This window comes from Emericellopsis cladophorae, assembly GCF_022114955.1.
Source record: "Emericellopsis cladophorae strain MUM 19.33 chromosome Unknown NODE_22_length_311439_cov_122_237611, whole genome shotgun sequence".
Classification (NCBI taxonomy): Eukaryota; Fungi; Ascomycota; class Sordariomycetes; order Hypocreales; family Bionectriaceae; genus Emericellopsis; species Emericellopsis cladophorae.
The window spans coordinates 275,750-297,450 of record NW_026250947.1 but is presented as its reverse complement, the minus strand read 5'-3'; the positions used below and the strand labels follow the sequence as shown (position 1 = coordinate 297,450).

Sequence of the window (21,701 nt, the reverse complement as noted above, 5' to 3'; positions counted from 1 at the left end):
TATGTGTTGGGGTTAGGTACTGAGGCGGCCGTGTCGTCGTCGTGATTACGCTCGCGCGTAGAAGAGAAGGGGGGCCCCCCATGGGGGTGGGAGCGTCTTTGTTCGTAACTCTAGTCCTGGAAGAACTTGATGATCTGCTGCAGGTCGCGCAGACCCACGCCGTGCTTGGGGTAGCAAATGTACACCTCCTCGCCGAGCGTACCAAATTTGGACCGGAAGTCGGCCTTTTTGCGGAGGCCGAGGCTGTCGACGATGGAGTTGTACGTGCTGGCCAGGAAGCGTGCGCGGATGCCGTGCAGGTGCTCGCCGGGGGTGAGCTTCTCGGACACGCCGACGCCAAAGGTGACCTTGCCCGTGACGCTGGACAAGGCGTACTCGACGAGGACCTCAATGGCTCCGTTGACCGAGTTGGGAAAGTCGAGCGCCCACTTGACCTGCCAGCCGTGACGGGGGGCGAGCTGGGCCAGGACGACCATGGAGAGGACCTTGCCGTCCTTCTCTGCGGCAAAGTACCGACGATGGGTTGTGTCGACCCACGGACGGACCTCGGTCAAGTGCACCTGCTTGCCCTTGTTGTTGCGGGCGCTCTTCCACTCCTCGATGGCGGGCTCGGCACGCTTGATAAAATCGGCGTCGGGCTTGACTTCGTGGATCTTGACACCCTCGCGCTCGACGCGGCGGGCCTTGGGACCCGCCGTGGACTTGTGCTTGCCTGTGTCGACGCGCTGCTCCTCGGTGCACGAAAGCGTGCGCCAGCCGAGCTCGGAGGCGAGGATGTGCTGTACGTCATACGACACGAGCATCCAGACAGGCGTGAGCTTGAGCTCGCCAGTGACAAATTTGACAAATCCCTGGCAAATTTCCGCGTACTGCTTCTTGTCGCAGAGCGGGTCGCCAGTGATCATAATGAACTTGTCCTGCTTGACGTAGCCCACAGCGGCGCCGGTGGGGTGACGCCAGAGCTCGAATCGATCATCGAGCCACGAAGTGTTGGAAGCATCACCGTAGTTGGCGATGAGCTTTTCCAGCTCCGGCATCGTGTCGTTGGGGTGCGGCTTCGTGGTGTCCGCCTCGGGGTGCGGCAGACCCGGTGTCCGCTCCGGAAGTGATTTGGGATCGCGGTGGAAGAGCGACGCGTAACGCACATCGCCCAGCTCGAGCATCCAGGCCACAATGCGCTCCAGACCGAGACCGGCACCAGCATGGGGGGGTGCGCCAAGCTCAAAGGCAAGCAGGTAGTCCTCCATGCCATCTTCGGACATGCCACTGGCGAGCATATTCGTGCGAAGCTGCTGGAGATCGTGAATACGCTGGCCGCCGGAGCAGATCTCCTGGCCACGAATGAAAATGTCAAATGAACGGGTCCAGTCGCGGTCCTCGGGGTCGCGGTGCGTGTAAAAGGGACGGGCGTTTGCTGGGAACTTGTCCAGTACATAGTAGTCGGTGCCGTACTTTTCGCGGACCAACTCGCCAAGGCGCATCTCATCAGGGGTGGACAAGTCCTCGTCCGCCACGTCGCGACCATCGTCGCGAAGCATCTGAAGACCGTCGCGGAAGTCGAGGATCAGAGTTTCATCGAGCCACTTGAATTCCTTGCTGGGCCAGCGAGACTGGAGGATCTCAATCTCGGGCAGCGAGTAGACCGCCTCGAAGACCGACTTGAGGAAGTCGTCGATGACCCAGACGACCTCGTGGTAGTCTTTCTCAATGGCCATCTCAATGTCGAGACCGGTGTACTCGGTCAAGTGACGATGGGTGTTTGAGTTCTCCGCACGGAACACGGGGCCGATCTCGAAGACGCGGCGGAAGTCGGCGGAGATGGCCATCTGCTTCGCCAGTTGGGGCGACTGAGCCAGGAACGCTTGGCGGCCAAAGTAGTTTACCTTGAAAACAGCAGCGCCGCTCTCGGTGGCCGCTGGTTGCAGCTTGGGGGTGTTGATCTCGACGAAGCCCTTGTCCTCGAGGGTCTCGCGGAACTTGCGCGTGACAATGGATCGAACCCGGAAGAGGACCTGGTTGGAAGGGTGACGGAGATCCAGAATACGAGCATTCATACGGTTGCGAAGGGTCTCGGGAGGCTTGTAGTTGCTAAAGGGAGCATTGCCGGCCGGGTTCACGAGATGGATGGACTGGATGTCCACTTCGACACCGGCGTGGGAGGCGGAGCGGATAGGCTCAGGAGGTTCCTTGAGAGTACCATGGATCTGGACCAGAGACTCGGGGTGTAGTTGTTTGACCCATTTGATCATCTCAGGGTCCTCCCGTGAGAGGACACCTTGCACTGAGTGTGTCTGATCGCGGAGGAGCAGGAAGTCGAGGAGCTTCGACATGGGTCTCTGCGCGTGGATACGGGCGCGGAAGTCGACCTCGGTGCCGATAGGGAACCGATCCAGCTGAGCGATCGTGTTAAGCTCACCAGGGTGGATTGCCATGTCGCTGCGCCCGCTGTCCATGGAGCGCCTGCTCCTGTCGATGGACGAGTTCCTGTCGACGGACGAGTTCCTGCCGACGGACGAGTTCATGCCGGGGCCCTTGTCCATGGAGGATCTAGCGGACATGATGTCGACACTGGACCTGGTAGAGTTCTTGGGCAGCTCGACGCCGCTGTCGTTCATCTTGGCCAGGAGCTTGCGATGCTCCGGAATGGCCGAGGAGAGGGTTGGGGTGCTGTTGGTGGCCTCGGTAGGGTTGAGGGGACCGAAATTGGTTGGTGTCGGCGTGGACGAGGTGTCCAGCGGGTTGCTGATGTTGCTGTGTGGCGTCTCTGTCGCGGTCGTGACGGGCGAAGCCGCGTTCGTGCTGGCGGCATCGCTTGGCTTGTTGTGCTTGGTCAGATCACCCATCTCGGGTTGGCTCGAGACGGCCGGATGGTGGTCCTGCTGAGCAGCATCATCCTTGAGGCTCTTGCTGGATTTGTCCTTGCGACGGACCCCAAGAGCCTCGGCGACAGCAGCGAGACCGCTTCCGCCGGCCATTGTGAGTCTGAGTGGGAGATCAGGACGGACGTTGGTCGTTCGGCTGACGCGGGTTGAGGGACGGTTGTGAAGGTGTCAGTGAGAGTTGGGCTTTGCCAGGTCTAGGCAGGAGACCGAGAAGTCGAGTCGAAAGCAAGTGACGACAATGATGAGTGTTGTGACGAGGTGACAAGAGTAGAAATTGTTGTATTAGTGCTGCAATGCTTGCTCAGTGCCGCTTGAACCGGCTGTCTGTACACGGGGAGGGGTCAGCGGATACCCTTGAGAAAAGTCGCATGTGGCGGGCGACGGAGCCAGCCATGCGCGAGAGATTGGAGCTGTCCCAGGATGAATGGATGCTTGATGATAAGAGAATGGAATGGAAGAGACGGGACAGGGCGGGTTTCTGGAGCAAAGGTCCGGCATTATCACAAGGATTGCCATCGTAAGCGCTGGTGCTAACGGCGTGTCCGCAAAGTACTTGCGAAGTACTTTTTCGCTTGACTTACGCCGAATTGTGACGTACGAGGGGCAGGTCACGTAATCACAGCCGCTGTCAACTTACTCGGATGTGCCTGCGCCGGAAATTTATGCGGGCTTTGGACGACTGGAGTTGTGCGTCGTAATCAGGAGAACAAGACAAGCTGAAAACATGGGAGGGAAGACTTTGCAAAGAACGACCACGAAGAAGAACTGGCGCGCTGGGGGGTTATAACGTAAAGTTGGACCGGGAGACTTCAGCCTCCAGGGCAAGGAATGGGTTGAGGTCTGAGGTTAGGTCCAGTCGTCAGGACAGGGTCTGGCGTGGCATCGCATGGTATTGGCGAATGACTGGCATAGTGGCACATCCCGGACTGGAACCGCCGGAACCTGCTGGGCGCGCTAGCTGCGGGACCGCTCGGATTGCCTGGTAGTCCTTCATCGAAGTATCGGAAAGTACCTACTAATGCCGTAGAACGGACGGAACGGCACTGAGAATTTCATTTTTCAGTGGTCAAAAGGCCGTGCACATGACTAGCAATACTGGAATTGTGCCTCTCCCGTCCTCTCCGACGATGATGGACGTGGACATGAAAGTGGGCAGGCATTCCATCCCGTCGGAAACCTCGCGAGCCTCTCTCCAGCCATGTACTTACGTAGTACATGTTCAGGGGCCGTGTCGAGCTGGCCGAACGCGTACGACAACCAGTTCCAAGGCCATCATGATTGAAAATCACACACCGTGTTTCGCTGCGGGTTTTCTCGTCACCAGGACGCCCTTGATAGCAGGGAACCCGAACGATCGACTGGCTCGCGGCGCAGCGTTCATTCCTCAGCCCTCCGAGTGTGGCTGCTAGTAGCAGGGAAAATGGGCAGGCAGTCCTGTTACTGTGGCTTGACCGCCGCTTCCCCTGCGTCGCCAATTGCACCAACTACGTACGAACCGAACGACCACCCTGTTCCTGATGCTTTCCTTGCCTTAGCTACCGGAGCTTCCGGTCCGCGACAACCACAAGAACTGCGGCTCATTTGACATCGGTGTCTAAAACTGTCAAACACTGGTGCGTAAACGGCTCTGTCCTTGGCAACCTGCTGAAGGGCCATGGCTGACGTCAGTGGGGGACTTGCAGTTGTCGATGGCTCGATGGAGTTCGATGCTCGATTGCCGTCTAGCAGACGTCATAGCTTGCCGGGCTTGGGGCTCTAGCGGCCTCCCAATCCCGGCCCCAGTCCCGTCGTAGGCACACAGCGCTACCCGCTAGCCGTACAGTAATCGTTCGAGATGTCTTCCACGCCCAGTACCTGAAGGAACGGAGTCCATTAGTCTGTCTGCCCGTGGATGTAGGGAGATATTGAAACTGTACTAGCCCCCAGTCGAATTTGTGCACTGCCTAGTGGGTGGTTGGTGACAGTGACGGCGCCGCCAGGCACAAGTCCCCAATTCCACGTGAGCGACTGGAGATGGAGCAGCAAGCTGCCTGGAATCCAGAGGTCCAGGACCAGATCTCCCCCCACCACCCATCTGGCTAATCTCACCTACTTAACTCCTCCCGTCGTCGTCGATGATGGCGTGACACCTTTACAAGACTACTGACGATCTTTATAGACAGCCGCATTTTTCACACCTCACCAGCCAGCCAATCGTTCGACTACACCTTTTCTCTTGGCTCCTTATCGCCCTGGAAACTGTCCAGACCAGCCCTCATTCGCCCATCGTATTCATTTCTCCATATCAACCAGGGTATTCACGCGGTGTACATGTTGAGCGGCAGCCCCTGAACGGCTTACGTGCGACTCCAAGTCTGCGTCTTGTTCTTCTTTCCCGTGTTACTGTATAATTAATTAGCCGTCCACGCTCCGGATACAGCATCGCCGCCTCTGGGACTCCGCTCAAGGCGAGTGATCAACTCCGACAGAGCACCCTCACAGCCCCCCGGGTCTCCCTGCGCATGGAGCTGGAACCACCCTCCGATGCCAACCCGACACAACCGGAGCCACCTGGCTATGTGAATCCCCTCGAATCCAGCTCGCGCTGGTACCTGAACGCCCGAGCGCAGGTCATTCGATATGCCGCCAACGTCGGCTTCAGAATCGCCAACCGCACCGAACCAACTGCCCCCGCGCCGACACGCGAAGTCTACCTCGATTCGACAATCTCCATGCACAAGGGTCGCGAGAAGATCAAAGTCGAGGTTTGGGAGCCGCCCAAGGTGAGCACGGGAGGCCGCCCTGCCGTGATCAATTTCCATGGAGGAGGATGGATTCTGGGGCAGGGAACAGATGATGCTCGTTGGGCCGCCGGTTTGATGACGGACGTTGACGCTGTGGTTTTCACCGTCAACTATCGTCTGGCGCCCTCCCACCCGTTCCCCACGCCGGTAGAAGACTGCATGGACGCAATCTGCCAGATTACACAGCGAGCTGACGAGTTCGGCATTGACCCCTGCAAAATCATCCTGTCGGGCTTCTCCGCAGGTGCCACCAACACACTGGCGTCGTGGCTCTGTCTGCACGATCCTGATCGCTTTGGGTACGAACTACCGTCCAAGCCACCCAAACTGGCTGGCCTCGTCATGTTCTACCCAGTTCTCGATTGGACCATTACGAGGCCGATGAAGCGCCAGACGTGCGCTCGCCCAGATCTGACTCTACCGAAGGGGCTGACAGATCTCATCGATGCCTCGTATGTGTATCCGCCTCTGCCTCGCGAGAAGCGGACCGATCCTCGGTTGTCGCCAGGCCTCATGCCCGATTCGCAGCTCAAGGATATACCACCGGTGCACCTCGTCGTCTGCGAATACGACATGTTGTTAGCCGAAGGGAACGCTTTCGCCAGGAGACTGAGCGCACTCGACAAACAATTCACATTCCGTCTTGTCGAAGGCGAGCAACATGGCTGGGACAACCCGCCGCCCATGACACCAAAGGAGAGCGTTCACGTGGAATATGGCGAAGCGATCAGCGCTATCGCCTCCTGGCTCGGGACCAAGCGGGAAACCGACTCGGAATCGATGAAGTCGATGAAGACGAAGCGGCCTATCCTCAAACGACCGTCATACCTGGCGTCATTCAGGTCCAGAACCGCACGATAGGGACAGACCCCTCAGGACCCACCACGCGGAGACCGGTCAGATGCCATGTCATTGCGCTAGACTTTCCCATCGGCGTTTTTGGCATCTACTACCTCGTATACGTAGTCTATTTAAAGCGCGCCGGTCAAGGTGGCGTGGTGGTCTTGGGGGGGTGCGCGGGACGCGCGACACTTTGTGATGCTAGAGAACAATTACAATGAACATCACGTCAATAAAATGATATCTTTGTTTGTGCGCATGTGAAATAGAGATGAATTTCGTGTGTTGTATCTGGTCTGGTAAGTCGTATCTTGTCATCCAACAAAGGTCGACCACTACTACCACTTGGCATCCTTGCTATCAAGGAAGCCCTTGAGGATGCCAACCACCTTCTCCAACGCCATCAAGTACGCCCGCATTTCGACCTTGACCTTCTCCTGGTCGTTACCCAGCTTTGCGTAGAAGGTCTGGCGGTAGGGGGTCGCACTCATGGCCGCGCTGAAGATGGGCTTGACCATGAAGCTGTGGTGGGGCTTGAGCGTGCTTCCGTAGGCGGCGCGGAACGAGTCGGCAAGTTCCTCGGATTCCTTGGCGATGTTGGAGGACAGACCGATGCAGGTGAATTCGAGGCCACTGCAGCACAAATTGTTAGTCAAGTCGGGAGGCTTGACCGCTAGAGGGGAACTCGTGGAACGAACCGGACAAGCCAGAGCAGACCCTCGGTGGCCGTGTGCTTCTTCGTGGCGAGCTCGTTCCTGACCAGATCCTGGATTGTGGTCGAATCGGCAGGGGCAGCGAGCTGGCGGTCGCGGAGCTTCTGTGGGGTGCTTGTCAGCTCTGAAAGGGAGAGAAAATCATCGGGGTTGGTGGGCCAGCGAACCTTGATGTTGCCGTTCAGGTCACTTTTGACGGGAGAGAAGGCAACGCCGCCGAGAACATCTGGTGCAGCAGTCAGTTTCCCCAAGTGTCAGAAACGTGTCCCGATGGGTGTTCGCACCAAAGATTGTGGTCAGGGACTCGGCAGCGTCGAGGAACTCGGTCGTGGCGATCGCATTGTCCTTGTCGGCGTCAATGGGGACGTCGACAAACGACCGTTTGAAGGTCTGGACGATGGTGCCGTCTGGAGGGATGACAGGAGCAGACATTTTGAGATGAATTGGCTTTGCGATGGATGCTCTGGATGGCGATTTGGGGAGGAAAAGCAAAGATGGCGGTCAGGGTTCAGTGAAGCTCTGGCTGGAACTGACTCCCTGGTACTAGCTCAGCCCACTTAGACGCCTGATACGTATGTAGTGGTCGCCCCGTCGCGGTGGCTAATTACTGGCTCAAGCCTCAACGCCCTTACACAGCACGGCCACGGCCATTGAGGGGAAGAGGGGTCGCCTGAGCGATAGAGGGGTTATGTCTTGGGTCCACCTTACGGTACCTGATGCTTGTGAGGACTTGAAATGTTGCTCGCGCTACTTGTCTCTGATGAACTAATTGAACCCGCCAGGTGGTGAGATGAACAATTCCCACGCGTCTCGGACAAATACACGGACAGAGACACGGGTTCTCCACCGCGAGAGCCACGCTGCCGTCCTCCAATATTCAGTTCGGTTGAGGTTCAACGATCCGCTCCATGAACTGACGTCATTAGTGGCAGTCCTTTCATCCTAAGAAGATAGCCCGATGCATTCATTTAAAGTACTCACTCATAACTGGAAGATTGGATTCGTCGAGCTAATCACATTCATGCATGCATGGCGGGGGACTCGCTCGCATACGGTACCGTTCATCGTTGAATCTATTACGCGGCCCTCGTCACGATACGTAGCCGAGAGCAAGTTTAAGAAAGCTGGGCAGCTCGGAAGCCGACCCCACCACGCAGTGGACGTCCTAATTAGGGCATCTTAGCAAGAAGAACCCATGCCTCTCTACGGAACAATATGCCATGAAGAAGCTTGGCTGTTATTAATTTGCGTGATCAGCTGTTCTCGTTTGGGGCCATGCCCATGCGCTTCAGCTTATTAGGTGCTAGCCCTCCCCCCCCTTTAGCCTTTGCCGATGACATCTTCTCACAGCACGACCCAAGCTTTGCCCACTCAAGTCAAATGTCATTTTTGGACCTGGTGATGGTGTAACGGACGGTCCGGGTCCAATTCTTCAGATTATCATTTGCCAGATCTGTTGCTGACATTCCTGTCTTCCTTGCGAGCGATACAGCTGGTACCATCAGCTGCGAGATACCCCTAGTTCCTTACTGCGACTTGCGCGAGCGTGTTGGCCCAGCCAGCACAAGCTATACACCATGGCAAATCACAAAGAAGAGGATGGAGAAAGCCATAGCTTTCTGCATGGCTTGAAAGAGAAGCTGCAGGGCACCAAGCTTCACGAAGCCAAGATCAGTCTACACCACAAGCGGTACGCAATGCCCACGGATAGCCCTTGCTCTATGAGTCTTGTGTGAGTGAATACGCTGACATGAAATCCTCTCATCCAGAAATCAGATCGGCAAGCTCGCAAACCTGGTAAGAAGAACACACGGAGAGCATGGTCGCAGTACACTTGACTCACTGTTGTGCAGTTCAACGCGAATCATCGTCACGATGAGGAGCACGAGCAGCGGTGCGACGAGAAGCGCTCGGAAATCTGCGAATCGCATCGCTTTGAATCCTACTTTCCCGAGCGTGAGGGAAATCTGATCAAGTGGTACGTCGACGGCCGCGATTACTTCTGGGCGGTCTCGGTGGCTCTGGAGCAGGCAAAGGAGATCATCTACATTGAAGACTGGTGGCTGTCGCCCGAGCTCTTCCTGCGTCGCCCTCCTTATCACAAGCAGGAGTACCGCCTGGACCATGTCCTCAAGAGAAAGGCCGAGGAGGGCGTCAAGATCTTTGTCATTGTCTACAAGGAGGTCGAGGCGGCCCTGACCTGCAACTCCCTCCACACCAAACATGCGCTACAGGCGCTGTGTCCCGAGGGCACGCCTGGGCATGGCAACATTAGGATCCTGCGACACCCGGACCACAACCCGTTCGAGAATGCCGCGGATTCCACAATGTACTGGGCGCATCATGAGAAGTTTATCATCATTGACTTCGCAATGGCCTTCATTGGCGGACTTGATCTGTGTTTCGGGCGATGGGACGCCAACCAACACCCCCTGGCGGACGTGCACCCCGAGGGCGTCGTCAACGAGATATGGCCTGGGCAAGACTTTAACAATAACCGTGTCATGGACTTCCAAAAGGTCGAGGATTGGCAACAGAATGAGCTGAGCAAGGCCGAGTATGGTCGCATGCCGTGGCACGACGTTTCCATGGGTGTCATCGGGCCTTGCGTATACGATATTGCCGAGCACTTTGTCTTGCGATGGAACTTTGTCAAGCGTGACAAGTACAAGCGTGATGAGAGATACGACTGGATAGTGCTCGAGGGCCGCCAGGGAGAGGACGAAGACCTCATCGGCGTCCAGCGTCCCAAGCATCCTGTCGGAGACTACGTACAGCATCCCCTCACGCCCCTGAGCTCGAAGAACTTGGACAACAGGGGCACCGTCAAAGCACAGCTGGTGCGCTCCAGTGCGGATTGGTCCAGTGGCATCCTGACGGATCACTCTATCCAGAATGCATATGCCGAGACGATTCGCAAAGCGCAACACTTTGTCTACATTGAAAATCAATTCTTCATCACGGCCACAGGCGACGAGCAGACGCCCATTACGAACACCATTGGTGCCGCCATCGTCGACGCCGTACTCCGCGCAGCCCAAGAAGAACGCAAGTTCAGAATCATCATTCTTATCCCGGCCATCCCGGGCTTTGCCGGCGATCTCCGTGACGACGCAGCAGCCGGCACGCGTGCGATTATGGACTACCAGTACAAGTCCATCTGCCGTGGCGAACACTCCGTCTTTGAGAAGATCAAGGCCCAGGATGTTGACCCAACCCAGTACATTTTCTTCTTCAACCTCCGTTCCTATGATCGCCTGAACAAAACACCGCAGCTCGAGGAAACGGAAAAGAAGACAGGCATCAGCTACCAGCAGGTTCAGCGTGCTGAGGCTGAAGAGATTATGGCCGCAGGTATCCACGGTACGATCGATGCTGCAGACAAAGAGCGCGACGAGCACATGGGGGGCGTGAAGACACAGGAGAAGGGGATGGAAGACAAGTCCATTAAGGAGGCCATAGCGGCCAAGGACAAGTTCGAATCTGCAAGGCCCGAGGGTCCCGTTACCACGAACACCTCTGTCGCGCATTACGCCATGAATGTGGAAGGGACTATCCTGGACGAGCCTTGGGACGAGAAGAAGCCCGAGTCGGAAGTCGAGAACTACGTACAGGAGGAGCTGTACATTCACAGCAAGCTCCTGATTGCAGACGATCGCATTGTCATTTGCGGTTCCAGCAACCTGAACGACCGCAGTCAGCTTGGCTATCACGACAGCGAGCTCAGCATTGTCATGGAAGACACGCGGACCATCACCAGCGTCATGGATGGCGTGCAGTACGAGGCAGGCTACCATGCAGCAACGCTGCGCCGATACCTGTGGCGTGAGCACCTGGGCATGCTCCCACCGCAGGATCTGGATGCTAATGACGATATCAACGCCCTCCCGCCCACGGTGAACCCGGAGAACAATATTCACGACGACGTGGAGAGCTACAAGTTTGTCGAGGATCCTCTCGGCGAGGATCTCTGGAAAATGTGGACTGAGCAGGCCGACAAGAACACCATGCTGTTCCGTCACCTATTCCACTCCGACCCTGATGACCACAGTATGTTGCGCCGCACATCGGTGAGATCATTTGCTAACAGGCTACGTAGTCAAAACATTCGAGGACTATGACCGATACCTGCCGCCCCGTGGCGTCAAGTCAGGTCACATCTTTGACCAGTTCATCCCACCACAGGACGTGCGCGAGAAGCTGAGCCAGATCAAGGGGCATTTGGTCTGGTTCCCGCTCGAATTCCTCCAGGATGCCGAGATGGCTGAAAGGGGTCTGCAGGTCAACACACTCACGGAGAGTATCTTTACCTGATGAGATGGGGTGGGAATGACGAGTGATGATGAAGGCGTTGGAGGCGTTTCCCTACCGGGTGAGGGTCGTTACAGGCCTTTTTTCTTCTTCTTGCCTAGTGTTGAACAAAACAATGATTCTGTTGAGAAACCCGACTCGCGTGCGTGCCGGACCGTCCCCCGCGCGGCAAGCAATGAAATCTCGAGAACCAATGTAATCCCGTACACGAGGAGTCGTGATGAGCCTCGTGAACGCGGGTCGGCCAATGGGGGCGTCTAGATGGCCACCCGCAAGGGGTGAGTAGATGTCACCTGCATAAGCTCCGTCTTGGTGTTGCGATAATACGCATTTGAAGAGACGATGGCGCACCCTCGTGTGCGGTTTTTGATTGCGGGCAGCGTTTGCGTACTCGCGCCAAACCGTGAACGTGCAGTAAGGTTGTGAGGACCTTGCCATGCTGGACGTGTAATTAGCCCTTTTGTCCAAGCCGAGAGGAGGTATGAGCATCTATACGACCCTTCCGTGGTTTGGAGTGATCCATCTCACGATGTTATCTTCTCGGTTCTTTCCAGTGCCATATTCGTAATTGAAGAACCTCGACTCCAGTCGCTTGTCAGAAACTCAACACTGGGCACCTGCCATGCGATGATGCGTGCTGTAGATAGCAGATCAAGTACCGTACCCTAGACTACAGTAGCGCTGTGGCCGCCACTAATAGCCGGCGCCTGCGCCCACCAATGCATGTTGCCAGGCAAGTTGACAACAGCTTGGAGCAGTCATTTAATATCAGTCGCGGCTACCAACTTGAAGCCATAATTAACAAGTTGGACGCTTCACTTCAATTCTTCGATTCCCGCTTGCCTTATAATAGGTACCCGACTCAGCATTGCAGCCTAACCGCCGGGACTACGTCATCTCCATCCCCTGTCTGGCCTGAGCGTCTGGAAGCTCCTGCCTCATCGCTCGTTACAGCCTACAGCACTGCAGCACCCCGCTTCGACCCTATCCGACACATTCAGGCTCGAGGAGTCGAGGCCTCGACCAGCGGTGACCAAGGTAGCATCTGTAAGTAGTAGTCAGGGAAAGCATCCTCATTTACTGATCTAACTTCACCCTTTGCAGACCCTTAACAGGTGATCATCGACTTTACAAGGCTCTGTCACGGCGCCACCCAGAGCCTTGTTGTCGCGTACCTGCGCCGGACCAGCCATCCCCCTCCTCAACGTTTCCGTCGCACCCCACGCTCCGCAGCGCGTCGTCCAGGTCGCATAGACGGCGACCTCCCGAGCCCTCTTCCTGCGCGCGGCGCGCACGAGCAACCCCTCCATCATCGACAGTAGCTGCACCTGCACCTAGCCGGCGCTGCTTTGGAGAAGTGACCGATAGCTTCCAGCCTCGCCGTTGTTGACAGACAGGCAACTGCCCGAGATGGCGCAGTCACCCATGCTTTCGGTGCCTCTCAAGGCAACCAACGAGATTGATTGGGTCGCTCCTCTCAAGTCCTATATAAGCAACACCTACGGAGACGACCCGGAGAGATATGCCGAGGAGTGTGCCACCTTGAACCGCCTGAGGCAAGACATGCGCGGTGCTAGCAAGGAGAGTACCTCTGGGCGGGACATGCTCTATCGATATTATGGACAATTAGAGCTCCTGGATCTGCGGTTTCCCGTGGATGAGAATCATATCAAGATCTCCTTCACGTGGTAAGGCCCTCCTTTGCGGTCATTCTGCGTGCATTGCTTTTCTGACCAGCGCTAGGTTCGATGCTTTTACACACAAACCGACATCTCAATACTCGCTGGCCTTCGAAAAGGCATCCATCATATTCAACATCTCTGCGGTTCTGTCATGCCATGCTGCATTTCAAAATCGGTCGGACGAGTCGTCGCTCAAGACCGCCTACCATTCCTTACAAGCTTCGGCCGGCATGTTCACTTATATCAACGAGAACTTTCTCCACGCCCCATCAAACGATTTGAGCCGCGACACAGTAAAAGCATTGATCAATATCATGCTGGCCCAAGCGCAGGAAATCTTCCTGGAGAAACAAGTCGCCGACAAGAAGAAGGTGGGCTTGCTAGCGAAACTTGCGGCGCAAGCGGGATATCTATATACCCAAGCTCTAGAAGGAGCCCAGGAGAACGTCAACAAGGGCATTTTCGAGAAAGTTTGGTTAATGTTCATACAGGTGCGTGAAATTGAAAGAAAATATACTTGCGTAGTACTGACAATCGCAGGTCAAAATGAACCTCTTGCTATCGATGGCGCAATACTATCAGGGCGTTGCAGACGACGAGGCTGGCCACTATGGTGTGTCAGTGTCTCGCTTCCAAGTCGCTGACTACTTGGCGAAAGAGGCCAACAAGCTTGCGAAGACGTTCCCCAGCGTGCCGTCGCCCAACTCGAATCTCAGCGCAGACACCGCCGGGCAGCTCCAGAACATAGCGAGCAGACATTTTTCAACCGTTCAAGAGCGGCTAGCAGAAGCGTCAAAGGACAACGACTATATCTATCACCATACAGTCCCTGCGGAGGCGACTCTTGAAGCTATTGCCAAGCTCCCGGCTGCGAAGCCGATCCCCGTCTCTGAGCTATACGCAGGTCAAGATATCAGCAGGATCACCGGGCCCGATCTCTTCTCGAAGATTGTGCCCATGGCTGTCACCGAGTCCGCCAGTCTGTACGATGAGGAGAAGGCCAAGCTCATACGGGCCGAGACCGAAAAGGTTGACACAGCAAACGGGGAAATGGCGGCCAGTCTGGACTACCTGCGTCTCCCCGGCGCATTGCAGGTTCTTAAGGGCGGCTTCGATCAGGATATCCTCCCAGACGAGGACTTTCGGCAGTGGTGCGATGATGTTGCGACGCACGAGAACCCCAGCACCATCTTCGAATCGCTCCGAACTAACAAAGAACGGATCGTGAGTACATTAGACAGATGCTCCAAACAGCTCGACATGGAGGAGAGTGTGTGCGAGAAGATGCGATCCAAACACGAGAGTGAATGGACGCAGCAGCCCAGCTCTGCGCTCACAACAACTCTTCGGGGCGACATTCGAAGCTACAGGCAGGCCTTAGAAGAGGCTCTGCGCAGCGACGGCCAGCTCGAGGCCAAGCTGCGCCAGAATGAGGCCGATTTTGAGGAGATGCGTCGGGCGGCGCAAGACGGCGAGGTGGACGGGCTGTTCCAGAGGGCAGTCGCGCAAGTACGGGGCGCCCAAGCTAGCAGCCCGGGCGGCATCCAGCCCAACTTGCTTGATGATGATTTCGAAGAGGAGGGTACAAGCGTAGTGGACCAAATCGCCAAGGTAGAGGACACTCTGAAGAAGCTCAATCTCGTCAAGCGCGAGCGCAATCAGGTATTGAAGGACCTCAAAGACAAGGTATGTTTGTGAGCTACGCCACATCAAGGACTCGAGACTGACAAATTAGGTTCATCACGACGATATCTCGCAAATCCTTATTCTCAACAAGAAAATGTCAAACTACGAGAACCAATTGTTCCAACAGGAGCTCGAGAAGTTCCGGCCACACCAGAACCGACTCTTGCAGGCGAACCACAAACAGTCGGCGCTCATGAAGGAACTGACGGCCACATTCAACGCCCTGCTGCAGGATGAGCGTGTTCGTTCCGAGCAGAGCAAGTACGAGGCGATCCAGAAGCAGAGGTCGACAGTGATCAACCGTTACAAGCGGGCGTACCAAGAATTCCTTGACCTGACGTCGGGGCTATACAGCGCCAAGAACTGGTACAATGAGATGAAGGAGACTGTGGAGAGTCTCGAGAAGAACGTGGAGTCGTTTGTCAACAACAGGAGGTCGGAGGGTGCACAGCTTCTCAACCAGATTGAGCAGTCGCAGGCTTCAAACAAATCAGCGCAGGCGGAGCTTGAGCAGGAGAGAATGCGAGGCCTGATGGAGCGTATGTCGATGGGCGACCAGTCCCGAACCCCACCACAACTGCCGCCGCAACCTGGACAGCAACAACGCCAGAGGCCGACGCCGCCAGCTCTGTTCCAGTCAGGGCAGGCCCCAAGATATGGGCAGTCAACGTATCAAGGACAGTACCAGATGCCCACATCACCACCACCCAACCAGCCTCCTCAGCAAGCGTACCAGGGATACACAAGCCCGCCGCCACAAACGTACGGACAGCCGCCTTCTAGTACATATGGGCAAGCGAGCTATAACCCAAGTCAATACGGACGCACGCCAGGTCCAACATCACCTCCCCCGAACCAGACATCTTTCGGTATGCAGGCAATGCGTGGTCCAGCCTCGCCGCCGCCTCATCAGACATCATTTGGCCAGCCGCATCACCAAGCTCATCAGAGCTTCAGCACGTACGGTGTACCGCAGACGCCGCAACAGACCCAGGGCGGATACGTTCCTCCAGGCTTCGTCCCGCCTCCGCCGCCTCCTGGACCTCCACCTCTAGGTCCGCAGCAGACAGTACATTACGGTCAGTCCCAACCGGGGCAGCAAGGCTATGGCCATGGGCCGCAGAGTGCGCATCCACAAAGCGCGCATCCTGGCAGCGCTCACCCGCAGTCAGCGCAGCAACAGGCCCCTGATCCGTGGGCGGGACTCAATGCATGGAAGTAGACACAAATCTTAGGTATTTGATGTAGAATGGGGAGGCATTACATGTTTCAATGAGAGCGTCCATACGAAGCTTTTGAACGTTGATAGTTGGTGAGAGTAAAGAAACGTGTGGGTACAGGGTAGTTGTCCTGCACCTTGACAAATTCGCAAGCTGCGATTTGCTCGTCATCCGTTGACCCGACGGCCGAATTCCCGAGGCTCGGGGGCTTCTCGATTTTGTGTCCAATCACGTTCCTCCAATGTCGATGAAGGCCACACATTGTATGGGGCAAGGAGATAAAGCGGCGGAGAGGGAGGTTGGGGCGCTGTGATGCCGTAGCGCCTTGCGGGGATTGAGCCTAGCTGCATCGGAGCATCATCATTGAGAAGGCGATTTCGACGGATGCCGACGGATAGTACCCGAGAAGCTCAGCTCTGATTTGAACCTGACCTCCGGCCAGGCACCTTTGTTTCGACCTCACCGACCAATTCTTGGGTGGTAGACAAGACTGTCGCTCTGGAATTCCCAGACACACTATCGATACAGCACTAGACAAGACAGCGATACCGGACTGACGCTGAACCCGGACGAAAGGGATCATGACGCTCTCAGGGAACGACGTCGCCAAGCACAACGACGCAAAGTCGTGCTGGGTGATCGTGCATGTAACACAGATGCCTCTCGTGAGCCCAATGGCCGAGACAGACAGAGACTGATGAGCAAACAGGGCAAAGCATACGATGTGACGGACTTTTTGCCAGAGCACCCTGGCGGCTCCAAGATCATCCTCAAATACGCCGGCAAGGATGCCACCGAGGAGTATGACCCAATCCATCCCCCGGATACGCTGGACAAGTATCTCGACAAGTCCAAGCACCTCGGCCCCGTCAACATGGACACAGTCGCCAAGGAGGTCATGGAGGAAGACCCCGACGAGGTGGAAAGACAGCAGCGCGTTGCGCAGAAGCCGCTCCTCGAGCAGTGCTACAACCTGCACGACTTTGAGGCCGTCGCGAGGAGGGTCATGAAGAGGACGGCGTGGGGGTACTACTCGAGTGCGGCCGATGATGAAATTGTGAGTATATCTGTGATGTCTTCTCCCTGTACCTGCTAATGCTTGTCCCAGACGATGCGCGAGAATCACTCTGCCTTTCACCGCATCTGGTTCCGCCCACAGGTCCTCGTCGACGTGGAAAAGGTAGACTTCAGCACCAAGATGCTCGGCACGCCATGCAGCATCCCCATCTACATCACCGCCACGGCCCTCGGCAAGCTGGGCAACCCAGAGGGCGAGGTCATCCTCACCCGCGCCGCGCACAAGCACGAGGTCATCCAGATGATCCCGACCCTCGCATCCTGCTCGTTTGACGAGATTGTCGACGCGCGGCAGGGCGACCAGGTGCAGTGGCTGCAGCTCTACGTCAACAAGGACCGCGAGATCACCAAGAAGATCATACAGCACGCCGAGAAGAGGGGATGCAAGGGCCTCTTCATCACCGTCGACGCGCCGCAGCTCGGACGTAGGGAGAAGGACATGCGCTCCAAGTTTACCGATCCCGGCAGCAACGTGCAGAGTGGCTCGACGACGGACACGTCGCAAGGCGCGGCGCGCGCCATCTCCTCCTTCATCGACCCGAGTCTCAGCTGGAAGGACATTCCCTGGTTCCAGAGCGTCACCAAGATGCCCATCATTCTCAAGGGCGTGCAGCGCGTGGAAGACGTGCTCAAGGCCGTGGAGGCCGGCGTGCAGGGTGTCGTGCTGTCGAACCACGGTGGTCGGCAACTCGACTTTGCCCGGTCGGCTGTCGAGATCCTCGCCGAGACGATGCCCGTCCTGCGCGAGAGGGGCTTGGAGAACAAGATTGAGATCTTTGTCGACGGCGGCATCAGGCGCGCCACAGATATCATCAAGTGTTTGTGCCTTGGTGCCACCGGCGTGGGCATAGGCCGGCCCTTCCTGTACGCCATGAGCGCGTACGGACAGCCTGGCGTCGACAGGGCGATTCAGCTGCTCAAGGACGAGATGGAGATGAACATGCGTCTGATTGGGTGCACAAAGGTCTCCGAGCTGCATCCCGGGCTGCTCGATACCAGGGCGTTGAGTGTTCACGCAACGACACCTGTCGATCATCTGTCAGGGGCGGTGTACGATCCCCTGGCGGTGCCGGCCCAGCGGCCAAAGGGACCGCCTGTCAAGGCCAAGCTGTAAACGAAGCTCAGGTTGCGGCCTGTATGTATTTCATCATGTTTGATAGACGCCATTGCAATGCTCATAGTCCATGATACATCGTTATATAACTCGCTATCCCTACCTACAGACCCCGGAGGAACTCCTGCAGAGACATTGGTTTCCTCACTGCATTGTTCATGCCTTCGTGGTAGGTCACCCAGACCTTTCTCTCTTCTTTCCTGGCTCTCTTCTGCGCATTAATGTCCAGCTCGGCCAACGGGCGTGCCTCGATCACGCGACCAAAGAAATCCTTCTTGACAATGGTTGCCGCCTTGGCATCACTCATGATGTGATCCATGTTCTCCTTGTTGTGTATAGGTAGACTCGGCGTCACGGCAGCGGGCCCTCCGCCTTGCAGGAAGCGTGCCTGACGAGCAGCAGCGTCACGCTGGGCAAGTGTTCGTTGCAACTCCTGGTCCAGTACTTGTCGGACAGCGAACCGGACCGGCGCTTGCGAGGATAGCAGGTTTGAAGCTGTGTCAAAGGCCGAGAGGGCGTCGAGATCGCTGCACATATCCAAGATTAGCATATACCATCCAGAGCAAGGGGGTCTCTGTAAAGCGTTGGTACGTACGGTTCCATGCGATACACGTATTGCGGTGTACGGCTGTTGAGCGCTTCACCCTCAACCTTGCCCTTGTGCAGAGCAATGCCAACCTCAGCGAGGACCTCTGCTGCTCTCTTCACCATTGCCTTTTCACTTTCCTTGCGAATGGTCGCGGTCGAGCCGGTGCTGCCACCCACTACGACGGGCTTCACCTCGGGCGAGACAATCCTTGTAAGGTACGGCAGAAACTCGGTGGCCACATCCTCAGCGCTGCGGAATGCACGGCCCAGCGTGGGCGTGAGCTGGGCCTGGATGGCCTGTAGCTGTGCGCGGTTGTGCTTTTCTGCTTCGTGGGCTTCGTAATCTGCCCTGGGCCCGGAGAATGGAGCAGGGGCCGCCGTGCTCTCCTCCGCCGACTCGCCCCAGCGCTTGTCGTACCCCTGACCAACAATATGCCTCTTTGGCGAGGCAAAAAAATGATGGCATGCCAGCACCGGCTGCCCTAAGTACGGCGCCAACTCCCACTCTTGACTGGCATACAGCCTCCCCTGACAAGCGTCGTGGAAATGCAGCCAGTCGTACGCCTGGTTTGGTTTCGTCAGGTAGCTGTCGTCGTTGAACTCCCGGTTGGGGTATTCGGCAAAGATCTCTGCGAGTATGTACCCAATCTCGCCACTCGTATCGACCATCTCCCGGAGACGCTCCATCGAGTACTTCTTCTGCTGCTCGCCGAATCCCAGTTCTGTCGTCGGCTGCTCATGCTTGTGATGTGTTGCCTCCATCCTGACTACAGGTTTGGGAAATCCACCTCCCTCTTGGAAGATGCGACTGACAATGTCCTTGGAGCTTCCACGGCCGAGACCGCGTGCTCCCGCCGCTCCGCTGGCGAGGTCGGGCAGAATGTGCCTCTCGATCCAGTGACGCGTCAGACGGTCCTGCCCGCTCGCGTTGGCTGCACGGAAACGTCCCGCAGCCCATTCACCAACGACCATGACACCACGGAGATCCCCCTCGACGGTGTTCTGAGCACCCTTTTTTGCATCGGCACCGGTTCCCATGCCCCATGCTGCCTCACAGAGCTTGCGCGAGGCATCCTTGTCGCAAGGTATGGCCTCTTTGTCGAAGATGGCTCTCAGACGACCGACCACAGCGTCCAGGGACGGGCGTCCGACGTGGATGACTTCTGCCAGGTTCGACTGTCGCAAGGGCCTCAGCGATGGAGCGTATACATCATTACAGATGAGAACAAGTGGACGCATCTGTCGAAAGTCGTCCCCCTTTTTCTTCTTGCGCCCCTGGGACGCCCCCGAGTTGCCCCCGCTGTTTGTGTTTTTCTGATCCAGCATCACAAGGTCGATCAAGGCTTTGACAAAGCCACCTTCGCCGGAACCACCTGAGCCAGTGACGACGCCGTCTACCTCATCGACGACAACGCAAACCGGCTTGGCAGGCTTCTGTCCAGCCCCGCCCGTTTTCGTATTGGTCACCGTCTTGACGCTCTCTGTCCCCAGACTGGTCCTGATGCGATTCTTGACAACGTCGCGACTGCGGTCGTCACTTGCATTGACTTCGAGAACCTCGTACCCAGCTTGCTTTGCACACACGTGCGCCAACGTGGTCTTTCCCAGCCCGGGTGGTCCAGTCAGCATGAGGATCTTCCTGTGTGGTTTCTCCTCTTCCTGCTGTTGCTGCTGCTGTGCGCCAGGCCGTTTGGCAATGACAGGTTTTGCTTTACCTGCGCCAGGGAAGACCACGGGATCCCATCTTTTCAACCACCGCAGGACGTTTCTGTTTGTGCTGTCGTCACCGCAAAGGTCCATGAAATTCTTCGCCCTATATTTCTCCGTCCACAACAAATGTTTCCTGGATTTCTTCCTGCTGGGGGCCGCCTCCACAGTTGGGAGAACCTCGCTCGTTGGCGTGGGCTGCCCAGCAGGCGTGGCGTCGATCTCTGCCTGTGCAGTCTTCATGAGATTGTGTATATCAATGCCGTAGTATGCCCTTTTCGCACGACCCTCTTTTGTCGTTGTCCGTGCAGCTGCCATCTGCTCGAACGATTGGGCTTCTGAGGTCTGGCGTTCCTTTATGTGTAGCGACCTGCCCGTGCAGGTGTTGATGGTATAAGAGCTGGGTGTCAGCGTGTCGAGGAAGGATTTTGGGAAAAGTGCGCGCCCTTGCGTCCAGGCCGGCCCAGAGTCACGGGAGTCTACATGCTCGGTAGGCAATTGGGCATTTCGGCGCTCAGCTTCGAGGTCCAGCGAGACTGTGTCCTGGTCGGGTTTCTCGAGCATTCGCCTCTTGGGTGAGGGCTCGTCGTGTGCTGCATCCTGTTCTGTGGCTACCGGGTCCTCCTCCTCCTCCGAGTCTGAGTCGTCCGTGATGAAAGGTCCGGCTGCTCGAGCTTTGGGTTTGCTAGTTCGATCATCATGGGGTCTATCCCGCTTGCTGGCTGGTGACACACCAGCAACTGGCACTGAGGTTTCGAAGGCAAGCATATTCCGAGGTTTGGCGGCGTAGTCCGATTCAATGGCTGGTGGTCGGACTTGATACGCATTCACAGCATGTTCGATCGGCTCAAGGTTCGCTGGAAATCAAACGTTGAATGTGGGCTTTAGGAGATGCTGAATTTCCAGGTCCAGTTCTGATGGTAGTGAAGCAGCGCGCCTCGCGTTTAGTGCTGTGTGAGACGCGTCGCGCGTCTGAGCTGCCCCACGTTAGAGCCGGCCGTCGCCTCGGAGGAAAGCTGAGTCAGCATGTCCATGGGGCAGATTCCGGACTAAGGATATCCCGTGCTTCCAAGTCGCCAAATTTTGGAGACCAGCGAG

At 56.7% G+C, this 21,701-nt stretch overlaps 6 protein-coding genes across 6 annotated transcripts; 3 read left to right on the top strand and 3 right to left on the bottom strand.

Moving 5' to 3' along the window:
- Nucleotides 1–110: 110 nt before the first annotated feature.
- J7T54_002326 (Aspartate--tRNA ligase) lies at nucleotides 111–2,975 on the bottom strand (the record flags this gene model as incomplete). The annotated part of the gene is made up of 1 exon (XM_051506508.1): nucleotides 111–2,975. The coding sequence occupies one exon, from the start codon at nucleotides 2,973–2,975 to the stop codon at nucleotides 111–113; it is 2,865 nt and encodes a 954-aa protein (XP_051362289.1).
- Nucleotides 2,976–5,383: 2,408 nt separating this feature from the next.
- Nucleotides 5,384–6,526, top strand: J7T54_002325 (Arylacetamide deacetylase-like protein; the record flags this gene model as incomplete). The annotated part of the gene is made up of 1 exon (XM_051506506.1): nucleotides 5,384–6,526. One exon carries the CDS (start codon nucleotides 5,384–5,386, stop codon nucleotides 6,524–6,526), a length of 1,143 nt encoding a protein of 380 aa, XP_051362288.1.
- Nucleotides 6,527–6,843: 317 nt separating this feature from the next.
- On the bottom strand, nucleotides 6,844–7,650 carry J7T54_002324 (Glycolipid transfer protein (GLTP); the record flags this gene model as incomplete). The annotated part of the gene is made up of 4 exons (XM_051506505.1): nucleotides 6,844–7,138; nucleotides 7,204–7,322; nucleotides 7,386–7,444; nucleotides 7,503–7,650. The coding sequence occupies 4 exons, from the start codon at nucleotides 7,648–7,650 to the stop codon at nucleotides 6,844–6,846; spliced, it is 621 nt and encodes a 206-aa protein (XP_051362287.1).
- Nucleotides 7,651–8,795: 1,145 nt separating this feature from the next.
- On the top strand, nucleotides 8,796–11,532 carry J7T54_002323 (Phospholipase D1-like protein; the record flags this gene model as incomplete). Its single annotated transcript, XM_051506504.1, has 4 exons — nucleotides 8,796–8,908; nucleotides 8,988–9,015; nucleotides 9,072–11,268; nucleotides 11,318–11,532. 4 exons carry the CDS (start codon nucleotides 8,796–8,798, stop codon nucleotides 11,530–11,532), a joined length of 2,553 nt encoding a protein of 850 aa, XP_051362286.1.
- Nucleotides 11,533–12,939: 1,407 nt separating this feature from the next.
- Nucleotides 12,940–18,308, top strand: J7T54_002322 (Vacuolar protein-sorting protein-like protein; the record flags this gene model as incomplete). Its single annotated transcript, XM_051506503.1, has 9 exons — nucleotides 12,940–13,217; nucleotides 13,273–13,702; nucleotides 13,752–14,897; nucleotides 14,947–15,659; nucleotides 15,731–15,766; nucleotides 15,982–16,091; nucleotides 16,694–16,782; nucleotides 16,827–17,174; nucleotides 17,226–18,308. 9 exons carry the CDS (start codon nucleotides 12,940–12,942, stop codon nucleotides 18,306–18,308), a joined length of 4,233 nt encoding a protein of 1,410 aa, XP_051362285.1.
- A 103-nt stretch (nucleotides 18,309–18,411) lies between these two features.
- Nucleotides 18,412–21,371, bottom strand: J7T54_002321 (Chromosome transmission fidelity protein-like protein; the record flags this gene model as incomplete). Its single annotated transcript, XM_051506502.1, has 3 exons — nucleotides 18,412–18,835; nucleotides 18,904–20,072; nucleotides 20,124–21,371. 3 exons carry the CDS (start codon nucleotides 21,369–21,371, stop codon nucleotides 18,412–18,414), a joined length of 2,841 nt encoding a protein of 946 aa, XP_051362284.1.
- Between the last annotated feature and the right edge of the window lie 330 nt (nucleotides 21,372–21,701).